Genomic DNA, 16,614 nt, shown 5'->3' with positions numbered 1-16,614 from the left:
GGGGGGGGGGGGGGGGGGGAGTAACATGTCCTCTTAAAACTACTTACAAAACAAATGATGTTTGTGATATTAAGGTTCTAGCAACGACAGTGTGTTATTTCCGGTCACTTTTGATAATGGTGTTTTCCCGCTCATGGAACTGCCATGTGTGCATTGCTCCACTTAAAATGTGAAGAAAAAGCCTAATAGTTTATCAACATTTAAAGCTAAACGTTCTGATCTGTTGCGTCAGCCACATTGAGTAAAGGTTTTCCTCCTCTTCGTCTGAAGAGGAGGTGTATAGCATGGATCGGACCAAGATGCGGCGTGGTAAGTGTCCATGGTTGTTTATTTAAAAAACATAAACTGAACACTAAATTAAATACAAAACAATAAACGTGAACAAAACCGAAACAGTACCGTGTGGCGAACAAACACAGACACGGAAACAAACACCCACAAACAAACAGTGAAACCCAGGCTACCTAAGTATGATTCTCAATCAGAGACAACTAACGACACCTGCCTCTGATTGAGACCCATACTAGGCCGAAACATAGAAATCCCCAAATCATAGAAAAACAAACAGACTGCCCACCCCAACTCACGCCCTGACCATACTAAATAACGACAAAACAAAGGAAATAAAGGTCAGAACGTGACACATTGAGTGAAAACGTTTTTTGATGCTAGTGGTTGTATTAATATGGGATGTATCGCATCCCACCTCTGTCCCAGAATATGTTTGGAATAATTATTTCTCACACAGAATAGGTACACTTTTGTACTATGAGGGATAGTAAATTGACATATGTTAGTGCTTTTGTTGTTTGTTAGGTCTACTCATCTTGTTGTCTGATGAAAAGTAAATGTGGACAGTTCTTCCAATATCTTCAAAATGCACCTCGGAATTGGATAAGGAAACTCACAGTTGCGTCCTCGATGTGTCTGTCTTCACTTGTAGCTTGTGAGAAAGACCAGATCACGTGATGGAGAGCCATGTGAGTGAGAGATACTTCGGAGTGCTCAGCACTCAGGGAGAAGGGAACAACATAGCACTCCGTGCCAAAGGCGCCTTGCGGTCACACAAAGGGGATGCCGCCATGAAATTCGAGGCATTATCAAGTGCTTGTCAAATTGTGAATGAGAGACTGATGTAGTGTGTACAGTCTGAGCAAAAAACAAAGCAGAGCTCATTCCTTTCAAGCGACTTATTTCAAATCATCATTAGAGTCGCATCATGCAACCTTACACTGTATTACAAATCAAAACATATAGCCCAATGTTTGCAGAACAACTAAAGTTACATGCATTACTCTAAACTCTAAATTAAATATATAGGAAATCCTATTTCTTTGTTAATCACTCAACACAGAATAGCCTCATGTCCACACTTGTCACAACTTCCGCCGAAGTTGTCTCCCCTGCCTGTTCGGGCGGTGCTCGGCGGTCGTCGTCACCGTCCTACTAGCTGCTACCGATCCCTTTTTCGTTTGTCTGTTGGTTTTGTCTTATTAGTTTCACCTGTGTGTATTCTGGTTTAATTAGCATCCCTATATGTAGTAGTTTGACCCGCCCTTGTTTTGTGCGGGATTGTCTTTTGTTACGTGTGTACATATTAGGTCGTGGTGTATTTTATTTTCTATACTGGACACCTTGTGGTTTTGGGTTGTCTGGTATAGTGTCATGCGCCCTGTATTGTACTGGGCTTATCAGTTTGGTGTGCAATAGTAAAGCACTTTACTCCGTTACTCTTTCTCTGCGTCTGATTCCTGCACACACACCTAGTCCCGCGTGACAACACTCCCTCAAATCGTTTGGAGAAAATATCCTTTCTAGTTTATTCAGCTCTGTTCAATTGTATTCTTCATACTATAAAAAAATATAATATAATGTCACAGAATTCTAAACAAATCTTGCCTGCTAAATGAACTAGTGTAGCCCACAGCCATCAGGACCTAACATAAGGACAACTCAGAGTATGTTATTCTGTTCTTCTGAACAACATTTTCTTCATATTATGCTTCTTTAGACCTGTCTAAAATAAACAATGGATTTATTGTGAAGGGGTAGGCTATATTACATGATTTTACTAGACTTTTTAAAATGTAGAGTCTGCATCAGTGGGGTCTGCATCAAAGGTCTGCATCAGTGGCTTGTAGGCAATGTGTGGAAGCCAGGAGATGCTACGTGTGTTTATGTTAATTAACAGTCAATTACTGTGAAACCGACAGTTAATTGCTATTCACAGAGGGTTCTACATGGAACCCAAAATAGTTCTACCTGGAACTGAAAAGGGTTCTTCAATGTTGTCTACCACGGAACAGCCCGAAGAACCCTTTTGGAACTCCTTTTTCGGAAAGTGTTGTGTTTTAACAGATTATTGTCAAGCTATGCTCTCCATTTGAAGTGTTAGCTACATGAGTATCTACAGACAAGCCTGTCTTTGAAAAAGAAAAGCAAGGGTACTACTGGATATTACATGGTATCCATAGGCATTGATCAATCAAAAATCACATTCTCTGCATTGTTGGGAAGGGCCCGTAAGCATTTCACTGTAAGGTCTACACCTGTTGATTTGGCACATGTGACAAATAAGATTTGATTAGATTTGATTTGAATAACATTTGATTTTATTTAAATCGATGATACGGAGTGACTTGGTGTAGGTTTCAGGGTACTACACTCTTAGAAAAAAGGGTTCCAAAAGGATTCTTCGGCTGTCCCCATAGGAGAACCTTTTTTGGTTCCAAGTAGAACCCTTTTGGTTCCAGGTATAACTATTGTGGGTTCTATGTAGCACCCTCTGTGGAAAGGGTTCGACATGGAACAATGTTGAGGGGAAAAAAATACATTAACACCGACAATGGGTAAGCTGCATCATTCCAAATGTCCCTCCCTCACCTCCCCTACGGTGAGTGGCTATTTATCATTGATAAGGTAGAGATGGTGGAGCCTGTCACAGCTTAAAATAGATGAATCGATTTCGCTATCCTCGTGTGGCTCGGACCAAAGACGAGCACTTTAGTAGATTGGGGAATTCAACGCTGTCAGCTTCTCTGCTTTATTGGTCAAGTACTTGCCTGACAGGGAATACTTTGAGAAGAAATAACATTTTAAAAAGAAAGGAGGGAGGGAGGGATATGCTTATTAAAATAATGGAAAGTGGTTATTATTCATGGCTGCACGTCACTCCTCATGGTTGTTGAAGAGCCGCTGAGTGTTTATCATTTTAAGACATGATGCACTGACAGTTGAGCGAGCTGTACTCCTGGGAAGAAATCAGAGCAGGGCGAGATACACTGAGAGAGAGAGAGAGAGAGAGAGAGAGAGACCTCCCCGGAGCGACAATGCTGCAGCTTGTCTGCTCATATTTCCCCCGGTCAGAGATGAGTGTGGAAGTGAAAACAGGACTGTAGTTCATCATGATTTAGTGTGTTGGAAGTATCGTAACATACGTAATGGTTGCAGGCGAGACACAATTGTGGTTTATTCCATATACTGTATTTTAACAGCTGAACTTGGTTGAAAAAAAATATTTTTAAAGGCATTTTAAGGCAGGTGGTAAAGTTCCTGCAACAGTAAAGTTGCTGCAAAAATACCCCACAGTGTCTATCGTTCGTAGGGGGAGGTCTAGAAAGGGCCACGATGGTGATAACATACTGTATGTCTCTGTATCTGCAACTCAGCACTGCTGAGAAATAGTCCATGTATGTAATAGTGTGCACTGTAACACAGTTATGTCTGTGATAGCCACTGTTTTATGAGTTAATTGATGAATTTAAGAAAACAAGTGTCGTTGTCCTACTCACCTGTTTGATTGCATGCATCAGTTTAGCATAGCAGTAGACTATGACCAGGAAGGGGACGATGAGGCAGAAAACAAAGAGCGAGATGATGTACGAGATATTGTTGGCGCTCTTGGCCATCCAGTCCACTGAACAGGTGGTGCCGGGCCCCTCGGGGCCGTAGCGGCTCCAGCCGAAGAGCGGCGGCAGGGTCCACATCAGTGAGTACACCCAGGAGAAAGCGATGCCCAAGGCTACCTTCCGGTAGTTGGTGGAGTCGGCCTCGGTTGGACCCATCATGGTAGTGTAACGCTCGTAGGAGAGCACGGCCAGGGAGATGAGGGACACGATGCCTTGGAACCAAAACACAGACACGCGCTCAGAATATGTTGAACAGGGCCAATACATAAGTTCATACAGGGAGGGCAAGACAACATCACAGACAACACTTCTGACTTCAAACACATGTTTACCTTTGGGGTGTTTGAACAAAAGGCAGACTTATGCAGTTAAGTAATAAAGCACAAGGTGGTATATTTTATTTAACCGTGCAAGTCAGTTAAGAACAAATACTTATTTTACAATGACGGACTACTGTGGAACAGTGGGTTAACTGCCTTGTTCAGGGGCAGAACGACAGAAATGTACCTTGTCAGCTCGGGGATTTGATCAAGCAACCTTTTGGTTCCAGGCCCAACACTCTAACCACAAGGCTACCTGCCACCTCACAGCTAAGGCCTGTTCTTATCTCACCACAAACTCCCAAGGTAAATTATTGCTATTATAAACTGGTTACCAATGTAATTAGAGTAGTAAAAGTACATGTTTTGTACAGACCGTGGTATACGGTCTGTCAGCCAATCAGCATTCAGGGCTCGAACCACCTACTGTAGTTTATAATAGACGATATAACGCTTGAGTGTATGCTGGCTTCCAACTGTAATGCATTAATTTAGGTTGCTATTACTTTGCAAAGAGAGATTCCAATGTACCATGGAAAATGTAAGGGTGATCACTCTACATACAGTAGCAAAGGGGCAGAATTGAGCTTTTAGACATTATGCAGGAGGGCCCATTATACCAGCAATGATTTATATTTTATTTTATTTAACTAGGCAAGTCAATTGAGAACAAATTCTTATTTACAATGACGGCCTACCGGGGAACAGTGGGTTAACTGCCTTGTTCAGGGGCACAACGACAGATTTTGACCTTGTCAACTCGGGGATTCGATCCAACAACTTTTTAGCAATTGGTCCAACGCTCTAACCACAGGGCTACCTGCCGCCAAATTGATGCCACAAAACCTGTCAATGCACACACTTCCTGTTACGGCACCCCGAAACCTGACCCCTGTCATCTTCTTTGTCTTGTTTGTCATTTACTTTGAAGTGAAAATTATCCATGAGGATGTCCTTCACGGCCATTGATTTCCAACAGCAGTGAAGCAGACGCAACCAGTCCTCTAATTAAAAAATATGGACCAGACCTTTTTTGCTGTATAGTTCTCCTCAGCTTATAAAGGCAATGGGGGATAATGTACTTGGGCTGAGGCAGCGCAGGTTGTTAACGCTGGTTTACAGTATTAATAAATTACATTCATGCCTGAGTACATGTGTAATATACAGCTGTTGGCTATCTGAGCCGCAGGCAAAGCTCTGAGATTTTAGTCACATGTTTACCTCATACTGTATGATCACAGCTGCTACATTGTGGGTTTGCCTGCTACATTGTGGGTTTGCTTGCTACATTGTAGGTTTGCTTGCTACATTGTAGGTTTGCTTGCTTCATTGTGGTTTTGCTTGCTACATTGTGGGTTTGCTTGCTACATTGTGGGTTTGCTTGCTACATTGTGGGTTTGCTTGCTACAGTATATATATATATTAAATGACACCAATCAATACTTACAGTATATCATGGTTTCTATACATAGACATCCAGATACGTCATTAAAAATAAAGTGCCCAGTATCTTCTCCGTGCACTGACCCCAGAACCCAGTGACATCTAATTAAACAACAAACCATGTAATCAAACAACAAACCGTCTAAACAAACAACAAACCGTCTAATCAAACAACAAACCGTCTAAACAAACAACAAACCATCTAAACAAACAACAAACCGTCTAAACAAACAACAAACCGTCTAAACAAACAACAAACCGTCTAAACAAACAACAAACCGTCTAATCAAACAACAAACCGTCTAAACAAACAACAAACCATCTAAACAAACAACAAACCATCTAAACAAACAACAAACCATCTAAACAAACAACAAACCGTCTAATCAAACAACAAACCATCTAAACAAACAACAAACCGTCTAAACAAACAACAAACCGTCTAAACAAACAACAAACCGTCTAAACAAACAACAAACCATCTAATCAAACAACAAACCGTCTAAACAAACAACAAACCATCTAAACAAACAACAAACCATCTAAACAAACAACAAACCATCTAAACAAACAACAAACCGTCTAATCAAACAACAAACCATCTAAACAAACAACAAACCGTCTAAACAAACAACAAACCGTCTAAACAAACAACAAACCGTCTAAACAAACAACAAACCATCTAATCAAACAACAAACCGTCTAAACAAACAACAAACCATCTAAACAAACAACAAACCGTCTAAACAAACAACAAACCATCTAATCAAACAACAAACCATCTAATCAAACAACAAACCATCTAATCAAACTGATGCTCCGCTGATGGAGAGCTGTATACAGCCAATCAAATTACTCAAATCAAATAGAATTACTCTAAAATAATTTGTTTTATCCATGACTCACACAGAGTGACAGCGAATACGAAATCTAATATTCCCGTCATTATGTGGAGTAACCAACCCGGCGTCTGTCCTTGGCCCTCAGGGCATAACGCAAATCTTATTTAAGGTTAATTTGGACTTTTTGTAAATAGGTTATGTTGGTTGGCAAAGCAGATGCCTCTGCCCAAGATTGGGCCACCGTGCTAGCATGTAATTGACATGGGACTGATTATTCAAAATAGGGCCTTCTGGAGTGGGACACCAACTCGTAGGACTTGACGTCTTTTCTTCTTTAACTAGGACCCCGGTGTAATCAGAGAGGCCAGCTAAATCTAATAAACTCAAAATAAATGTGATCTGAAATGTTTTTAAATGAACTTAATAAGATTAAATTCACTTGAGCAGTTCCCCCATCTTGGGTTAATCCCTCATGCATTGTGTGTTTGTTTTTCACACAAACATTTTTTATAAAGTAAATGTTCTGGTATTATACGGTTTGTCCCACACAAGATGGAATGATACCTACATTTGTCAAATAATTGACTGCCGTCATTTCTGATATCCATTGTGGCCAATAACTAAACATCTGGAGATCTTTAATGAGTGAAAAGTTTCCCTATCAAATAGATACTTGAGAGCTCACCACATTTCAGCGTAACTGTTTTGCTAAAGGTTTTCATGCATACACATCTGTAGTTCAACCCTAGTCTGTATGGGTTCATATTTGAAGATTAAGGCTGTACAAAATACATAACCTAGCGTCAGAATCTTTTGTACCATAAGGAAAATATAATCAGCAAGAGAATGAATAGAGGCCCATTGTTAAAGGGACATAGAACTGAAATGCACAGTGTCTTCAGAAAGTATTCACACCCCTTGACCTTGCCAAATGTTGTATTTAAACTGATTTAATTGTCATTTTTTTGGTAACGATCTACACAAAGTACTCTGTAGTGTCAAAGTGGAAGAAAAATTGTTTACAAATGTTAGAGTGTATGAAAAATGTAACACTAATATATCTTGATTCAATGAGTATTCAACACGCTGACTCAATACATGTTTTTTAGACGATCCTACCTTCAGCAATGCTTCGTGATCATGCATACGTGATATCCCATGAAGGTAAGAACGTTTAAAAAGAGGAAGAAAGTATTTTCCAGTACAATGGAGGACAACAAATTTTCTGAAAGATAACGATAAAAATGCAAAGAGAGAAGAGTTGGACTGGCTAAATGGTAGGCCAGCCTGCTAACTAAGCAAGAGAAGAAGAGTTGGACTGACTAAATGGGAGGCCGGGGCTGCTAACTAAGCAAGAGAAGAAGAGTTGGACTGACTAAATGGGAGGCCGGGGCTGCTAACTAAGCAAGAGAAGAAGAGTTGGACTGGCTAAATGGGAGGCCAGCCTGCTAACTAAGCAAGAGAAGAAGAGTTGGACTGGCTAAATGGGAGGCCAGCCTGTTAACTAAGCAAGAGAAGAAGAGTTGGACTGGCTAAATGGGAGGCCAGCCTGCTAACTAAGCAAGAGAAGAAGAGTTGGACTGACTAAATGGGAGGCCGGGGCTGCTAACTAAACAAGAGAAGAAGAGTTGGACTGACTAAATGGGAGGCCGGGGCTGCTAACTAAGCAAGAGAAGAAGAGTTGGACTGGCTAAATGGGAGGCCAGCCTGCTAACTAAGCAAGAGAAGAAGAGTTGGACTGGCTAAATGGGAGGCCAGCCTGCTAACTAAGCAAGAGAAGAAGAGTTGGACTGGCTAAATGGGAGGCCAGCCTGCTAACTAAGCAAGAGAAGAAGAGTTGGACTCGCTAAATGGGAGGCCAGCCTGTTAACTAAGCAAGAGGAGAAGAGTTGGACTGGCTAAATGGGAGGCCAGACTGCTAACTAAGCAAGAGAAGAAGAGTTGGACTGGCTAAATGGGAGGCCAGCCTGCTAACTAAGCAAGAGAAGAAGAGTTGGACTCGCTAAATGGGAGGCCAGCCTGCTAACTAAGCAAGAGGAGAAGAGTTGGACTGGCTAAATGGGAGGCCAGCCTGCTAACTAAGCAAGAGAAGAAGAGTTGGACTCGCTAAATGGGAGGCCAGCCTGCTAACTAAGCAAGAGGAGAAGAGTTGGACTGGCTAAATGGGAGGCCAGCCTGCTGACTAAGCAAGAGGAGAAGAGTTGGACTGGCTAAATGGGAGGCCAGCCTGCTAACTAAGCAAGAGAAGAAGAGTTGGACTCGCTAAATGGGAGGTTGGGGCTGCTAACTAAGCAAGAGGAGAAGAGTTGGACTAGCTAAATGGGAGGCCAGCCTGCTAACTAAGAAGAGGAGAAGAGTTGGACTGGCTAAATGGGAGGCCAGCCTGCTAACTAAGCAAGAGAAGAAGAGTTGGACTGGCTAAAAGGGAGTCCAGCCTGCTAACTAAGCAAGAGGAGAAGAGTTGGACTGGATAAATGGGAGGCCAGCCTGCTAACTAAGCAAGAGGAGAAGAGTTGGACAGGCTAAATGGGAGGCCAGCCTGCTAACTAAGCAAGAGGAGAAGAGTTGGACTGGCTAAATGGGAGGCCAGCCTGCTAACTAAGCAAGAGAAGAAGAGTTGGACTGGCTAAATGGGAGGCCAGCCTGCTAACTAAGCAAGAGAAGAAGAGTTGGACTGGCTAAATGGGAGGCCAGCCTGCTAACTAAGCAAGAGAAGAAGAGTTGGACTCGCTAAATGGGAGGCCAGCCTGCTAACTAAGCAAGTCACAGGAAAGATGTGACTATCATAATGTTTTCCAGTCTTTAACCTGCTGTGGTCTCAGGCCATTAAGTCGAGGTAGCAGGTTCTAAAGTCATTAAGTCGAGGTAGCAGGTTCTAAAGTCATTAAGTCGAGGCAGCAGATTCTAAAGTCATTAAGTCGAGGCAGCAGATTCTAAAGTCATTAAGTCGAGGCAGCAGATTCTAAAGTCATTACAGACATCACTTATCTACAATAATGGCAGCTTAGGTCCAGGGGCAAGACGGATGTATGCAACATTCAACTGTTTAACAGATTCTAAAAAAAATATTTGAATAATCTTATTATGGCTAGCGGGGTTGGTCAATTCCATTTCAATTCCAGTCAATTCAGAAAGTAAACCGAATTCAACATTTTCCTAACTGAAAAGGATTAAAGAGAATTGTAATTGAAATTTCAGTGTACTTGATTTGTCTGGAAATGAAATGGAATTGACCCCAACCCTTAAGCTGGGCAACTCACAACATCAACTAAAGGACGGTATGCAGACTTGAGATCTGCACGCTTAAAAGCTGGAGTCTCTACTTGAAACTACAATAAAGCCGTCACCCCGCCTACGTTTTAGTCACACCCTGATCTGTTTCACCTGTCTTGTGCTTGTCTCCACCCCCCCACCAGGTGTCTCATACTTTGCCCCATAATCCCCTGTGTATTTATACCTGCGTTTTCTGTTTGTCCGTTGCCTGGTCGTCTTGTTTTGTCAGGTCTTACCCATTTCTCCAGTTCTCAACTTCTTGTTTTCTAGTCGTCCCAGTTCCGACCCTTCTGCCTGTTCTGACCTTGAGCCTGCCTGACGTTCTGTCCCTTATTGACTCTGCCTTGGATTTACGAACCTCTCCCTGTGTCACGACTTCTGCCGAAGTCGAAGCCTCTCCTTGTTCAAGCGGTGCTCGGCGGTCAACGTCACCGGTTTTCTAGCCATCATTGATCCATTTTTAATTTTCCATTGGTTTTGTCTTGTCTCCCTACACACCTGGTTTCAATCCCATTCATTACCTGTTGTGTATTTAACCCTCTTGTTTCCCCTCATGTCTTTGTCAGAGATTGTTTGTTATTCAGTGTTGTATTGAGTTTGTATTGGTGTGTGACAGGTCCTCATACCCACTTTGTTTATTGTTTACATTTAGTGTTTGGAGAATGTTTCGTTTATTGTTATTAAATACCTCCATTACACTTCTCCTGCGCTTGACTTCCCTGCCACCTATACACACGACTCTGACACCCTGCCCTCAACCTGCCCTTTGACTGCCCCTTTATTATAATAAATATTCTGAGAACTGTGACTGCAGTCCGCCTCCTGTGACTGCATCTGGGTCATTTCCTGAGTCGTGATAGTTATGCTAAAAAAGCTGAGGGATAGGCCGGGAGAAATGTAACCACTCTCAAATTCATAGACAGAGCTATGGATGCAAGGACTGACCATCCATGATATAAAAAAATATATAGTTTTAAAGATGCACTATGCAGAAATCACTCCGCCATTTCCTGGTTGCTAAAATTCTAATACCGTAGTTCGCCTAATTTTAGTTTGTGACAAAACAAGCAAGTATGACGTAAAGAATCATTGTACCCTCTAGACATGCTGTGAAATATATTTTCCAATTAACAAAAATCTTGTATTTTCAGCTGCTTGAAGCTGGTGTACAAAACCCAAAAGTAAACTCAAAAAATAAACTTAAAAATGGGAAGCATAGAAATAGAGCACATAGAACAGATCTGCCACTTCTTAGACTTGCTTTCAATGAGAATGACCGATCTATATCTCACATGTCTCTGTGAATTTGGTCGGGTTGCCCAAAAAAGTGACATATTGCACCTTTAACCATCTTTTGGTGCTACTATGGTGTTTGTTTACATTTACATTGTTTACAAACATTGGGGTTAAACAAGCTTATATTTTAGGTTTTGATGGGGTGTGACAGTTTAACTAAGCTCATGAGGCATTTAGAAGTTATATTTTTGAAGAATCAATGGGTATATTATAATTAATTTATAAGTCCAAAAATTGATGTAGCAACTAAGGATTCTAGCCTCAACACACATTTCTGAGGAAGTCTTCCATTGACATGAATTAATGATTTAAGCAAAATTCTGAGTGTTGCACGCTTAACTCAACTCTGAATTGGCTCTGATGTGAGAGGTTATCCCTGGTCAGTATTTTCTGTCACACAGCTAACAGTGTGGGTGCTGACGAGTGTAGACTTTTGCTTCACACTCTATCGCGCATTTCAAGATATTTATCTCTGATACCTAACATATAAAGAATGTTGTACATTATGTGTATATTTTCTGTTTTGGTCCCCAAAAGTGATTATCTCTTATCAGCATGATGTATGACACATACTGATGATGGATGACACATACTGATGAAGTGTTTCCAGTTTCAGAGAGTTTTGTAGTTCGTTCCAGTCATTGGTAGCAGAGAACTGGAAGGAGAGGCGGCCAAAGAAAGTATTGGTTTTGGGGGTGACCAGAGAGATATACCTGCTGGAGCGCGTGCTACAGGTGGGTGATGCTATGGTGACCAGCGAGCTGAGATAAGGGAGGACTTTACCTAGCAGGGTCTTGTAGATGACATGGAGCCAGTGGGTTTGGCGACGAGTATGAAGTGAGGGCCAGCCAACGAGAGCGTACAGGTCGCAATGGTGGGTAGTATATGGGGCTTTGATGACAAAACGGAGGGCACTGTGATAGACTGCATCCAATTTGTTGAGTAGGGTATTGGAGGCTATTTTGTAAATGACATCGCCGAAGTCGAGGATTGGTAGGATGGTCAGTTTCACAAGGGTATGTTTGGCAGCATGAGTGAAGGATGCTTTGTTGCGAAATAGGAAGCCAATTCTAGATTTAACTTTGGATTGGAGATGTTTGATGTGGGTCTGGAAGGAGAGTTTACAGTCTAACCAGACACCTAGATATTTGTAGTTGTCCACGTATTCTAAGTCAGAGCCGTCCAGAGTAGTGATGTTGGTGCAGGCAGCGATCGGTTGAAGAGCATGCATTTAGTTTTACTTGAATTTAAGAGCAACTGGAGGCCACGGAAGGAGAGTTGTATGGCATTGAAGCTTGCCATACTGATCATCATACTGATGATGTATGACACATTGATGATGTATGACACATACTGATGATGTATGACACATTGATGATGTATGACACATACTGATGATGTATGACACATTGATGATGTATGACACATACTGATGATGTATGACACATACTGATGATGTATGACACATACTGATGATGTATGACACATACTGATGATGTATGACACATACTGATGATGTATGACACATTGTTCCTCCTCTGAGTATTTTCCTGACAAGCCTGCATAAAACCAGCCTGAGTCCATAACACTGAAACAGAGAAATAATCACTTCAGCAGTGACTCTGTGACTTGTACAGTAATTCCTTAGCCACAGCTAATGGAATAAGGAGTCTTGTTGATGTCTGGTAGCAACAGTGCTTAGCTACCACACTCCGTGCCTCAGATTCAGATGCCAAATACTTGTCAAAAAGTTTTAGTAAATTGTCTCCTTGCGGATGGCACTGTGGCTGGGTTTATATTTGTTTCACTAATTGGTATTTTTTAATTGGATAAATCAGATCTGAAAAATATCTCTGAAAAAGATCTTATGTGATTGGTCATAAACTCAATTTGTAGAAAATATATCCGAATTGGGCTGCCTGTGTAAACGCTGCCTGAGATACCATTTCAGAGGCTAATTTAAGCGATGCGAAACCACGAATATCTTTGAGATATAGTTGGCAACCTAGAAAGCTATAAAGCGAGACTAAGAGACGTGCTTCAGTGTGTCTGAAATTATCACAATGAAATACCAAATCCCATCCAAAATTGCTAATACATCTCTGAGGAGCTGGTATGATGGTGTGTGAGCTTCCTTTCAATTTGGAGGCATAAAACTCTTTGAGAAGAGAAAAAGTCAAGATTGTTCTGCGAGTATAAAACGTTTTAACAATGTCACAAAGAAACCACCAATGTAGCCTGAAGGGATGTACTAACAATGTTCCTATATCAAAGACATTTGTAAATGTGTTCTGATACTGCCCACAACACCACAGAAAATCACTTTTTTCGAGTTTCAGAAGAAAGCTGTTGAAGACAGGAGAACATAATTTTTCGAACTATATCAACTTTCTTTCTCATTTCCCAATAACACATTAATTACAGCCTGCTGGAGTATCACTCAAAATCATTTTCATGAAAAATGCATCTATATATTTAACAGGCCAATAGTGATGGTTGTATTCTGTGGTTCACTGTGGCTCACTGCCACTACCTAGGAAGCATTTCTAAGCAAACCAGTGTGGAAGACTTTTTAATTAAACATTTCTGTAACGGTTTTCTATATGAGAAGGAGAGTCGGACCAAAATGCAGCGTGTCGATTGCGATCCATGTTTTAATAAACAAACGTAAAACACGAATCAATACAAACACTACAAAATAAAGAACGTAATGAACGTAACGAAAACCTAAACAGCCTATCTGGTGAAAACACATAGACAGGAACAATCACCCACAAACACACAGTGAAACCCAGGCTACCTAAATATGGTTCCCAATCAGAGACAATGACGAACACCTGCCTCTGATTGAGAACCATATCAGGCCGAACATAGAACTGGACAAACTAGACATGTAACATAGAATGCCCACTCAGATCACACCCTGACCAACCAAAACATAGAAACATACAAAGTAAACTATGGTCAGGGTGTGACAATTTCATCTAAATTGGATGGCAAATACTAGATTCATGATACAAAGTTGAATGTGCAATTTTGAATGTGCCTTTATCGTTGGTCATCACGAAAGGGACTAGTATTGGCTGTGATTTGGGGCAGCTAAAAACTGGTTTAGATGTGCCTATACTGCATTGAAACATGACATTTATTTTCAAAATGGTGCCAATTGGTATCAATGCAGGTCTGTACAAATAGAAAATGTGTATGCTAGTGTTTTTTTTTAACAGAAACTATTAACGAGAGCTATAGCTGCTCAATACTGTTATATTAAGATAACAGAGAGCCCAAGATGTTATTAAAGGAGAAGGGGAACAGGCTCCGATCTAGAACAACCTGAGCAGCCCCAAATACGTCCAGTTGAATTAAACTTGTGTTTTTATTGGCAAACAGATCGCAGGAATATAGATGATTCTTCCTGTACAGCCTATTGAGGCATGGTTGGATGGACTAATGCACTTTGGACAGTTTAATGTGCAAGGCAGCAAGAGAGTTGGGCTTTGGGGGGAGTTATGAGGATGCCCAACTCCAAAAACAACTGTAAAAACCAACAACACAAAGAGGTCGACTGATATCTCTGAATAAGCCAGACTGGAGTATTTACATCAGCAGACAATTTATCTCATGAGACTAAGCCAGCATGGCACAGATCTAAATCAAATAATCAAGGGAAACTCCAGACATTTGTGAGGGACTGAAACAGCATCACAGAACTGATAACGTGGCACAATTCAGCTCGCTTGAAATCACATGACATTAAGTCAAGGGTATCCTGAATATCTGGTAGACAGCGAACCTATTACACAGCATGTTTTATCAGTAATTATAAACTGGGTGGTTGGAGCCATGAATGCTGATTTGGCTGACAGATGTGGTATATCAGACAGTATACCACAGGTATGACAAAACATGTATTTGTACAGCTCTAATTACTTTGGTAATCACTTTATAATAGCAATAAGGCACCTCTGGGATTTGTGATATATGGCCAATATACCACGGCTAAGGGCAGTGTCCAGGCACCTGCATTGGCCATATACCACACACCCTCGGGCTGTATTGCTTAAATAGACAGTTATAACACCCACAGCTGATTGTGACTGAAGCTTTAAGTATCTTTTGAGCATTATAATGTTATATATGATTCTTTGCAAAGAGGCCTATGGTGAGTCTATTGTCGACTTTACAATATGTCTTGCACAGTCATCCAACCAAAATGCAAGGTCGGTGAGAGTACATGACAGCGACCTGCTGGTGCCCTCAAATGCCTTTTCATTATCCTTTGAAGTCAACATATTTCATAGCAACTTTGATAGTATCCTTCCTGACAGTTCCTGAAAACCATTAGAACAGACTATAACATACAGTATATGACTCGCGATACGTTCGGAGGGGCGCTTTAAACAGTTATAACGACTAAACAAAATGTCTAAACGCTTTTTGCGATGAGTCCTTTAATGTATATGGACGCCAGTGGACGGAAGAGCTATTTACATGTACTGTAGCCTATACTTACAATGATGAACAACATAATGCAGATTGATCGACCAGAGATATTTTTTTTACTAGCCTGTTTTAAAAATGTTTATGACAAGTTAAGGTATTTCATTTATTTTGAATATTTTAGCTATCACAAATAAATGAGTGACAGACTTCAGAAGGGATTTTGCGACAAGATTTCTGACCCATCATTAACCTCGACCTGCAAACCGTCGTAAGAAGCCTATCGACGTGCAATTGTAATATTCAAATGAAATTATAAAATAATACTACCAAGCATAGGCTGTCCCCTCTTTACGCATTGTGCTGGCCAGATTCCAAAAGTGCACACCACATCTAGGGTAGACTAGCTCTTTTAAAACCACATTTTGAAACGTAACCAAACATTAATGAAGCAAGGTTACAGTACACTTACCTAATAGTGAATTGGCAAAGCCGTACCATACACACCCACTTTCTCCTATGAGCCATCTTCCCTGTGTACTTGCCGCGAAACTGAACGGAGTTCCCACCACACACACCAGCAGATCACTGAATGAAATGTTAATCAGTAGCAAGTTGATAGGCGAGCGCAGCACCTTGTAACGGCAGAAGAGGACGAGAACCAGGAGGTTGTTGAGGAATCCGAAGGTGCCAATAAAGCCCAAACACACTGAGACTATCAGGTTCCCGGTCGGGCTGAGAGTGGTGCGGGATAAATTGTGTTCCAGGTGCCTGTCTGCAGCACCAGTACACAGCGCGCTATTGGCCCTCGTGCAGCCGCTGAAGCTCACGTTGGACACGATCATCGCAATCCGTTTTCGCTACACAAGCGCGCGCAGTGGATTGAACAATAGCTAATTTGTGCTTGGCATTTTTAGGAAAGTTGGAAAAATGTGGGCTTCTGAGTTGGCTAACAATATATTAAAGTTGATGGCAGAGTCACTTGTTGCTCTGGGGAATTTGTTTTCCAAAAGTGGATCAAAATAGGCCGCGCGCTCGTTGGGAATGTATAACTTTGTTTTCCAGTTCAGGGTTTAAAACCAGCACAAAGTT

At 41.3% G+C, this 16,614-nt stretch overlaps 1 protein-coding gene across 1 annotated transcript in view; it reads right to left on the bottom strand.

The window, feature by feature from the left end:
• The window catches only part of LOC139375828 (pinopsin-like), a 54,499-nt gene extending 38,132 nt beyond the window's left edge, over nt 1-16,367 (bottom strand). Inside the window, exons 1-2 of the mRNA XM_071117727.1 lie at nt 15,995-16,367; nt 3,792-4,120 (exon numbers count right to left, since the gene is read on the bottom strand). Of these exons, the coding sequence (XP_070973828.1) occupies nt 3,792-4,120; nt 15,995-16,367 (702 nt within the window). The remainder of the gene's footprint in view (nt 1-3,791; nt 4,121-15,994) is intronic.
• Between the last annotated feature and the right edge of the window lie 247 nt (nt 16,368-16,614).

This window comes from Oncorhynchus clarkii, chromosome 20, assembly GCF_045791955.1.
Source record: "Oncorhynchus clarkii lewisi isolate Uvic-CL-2024 chromosome 20, UVic_Ocla_1.0, whole genome shotgun sequence".
NCBI lineage: Eukaryota > Metazoa > Chordata > Actinopteri > Salmoniformes > Salmonidae > Oncorhynchus > Oncorhynchus clarkii.
Note: the sequence above shows the minus strand (reverse complement) of the source record. Positions and strands in the feature narration are given on the sequence as shown.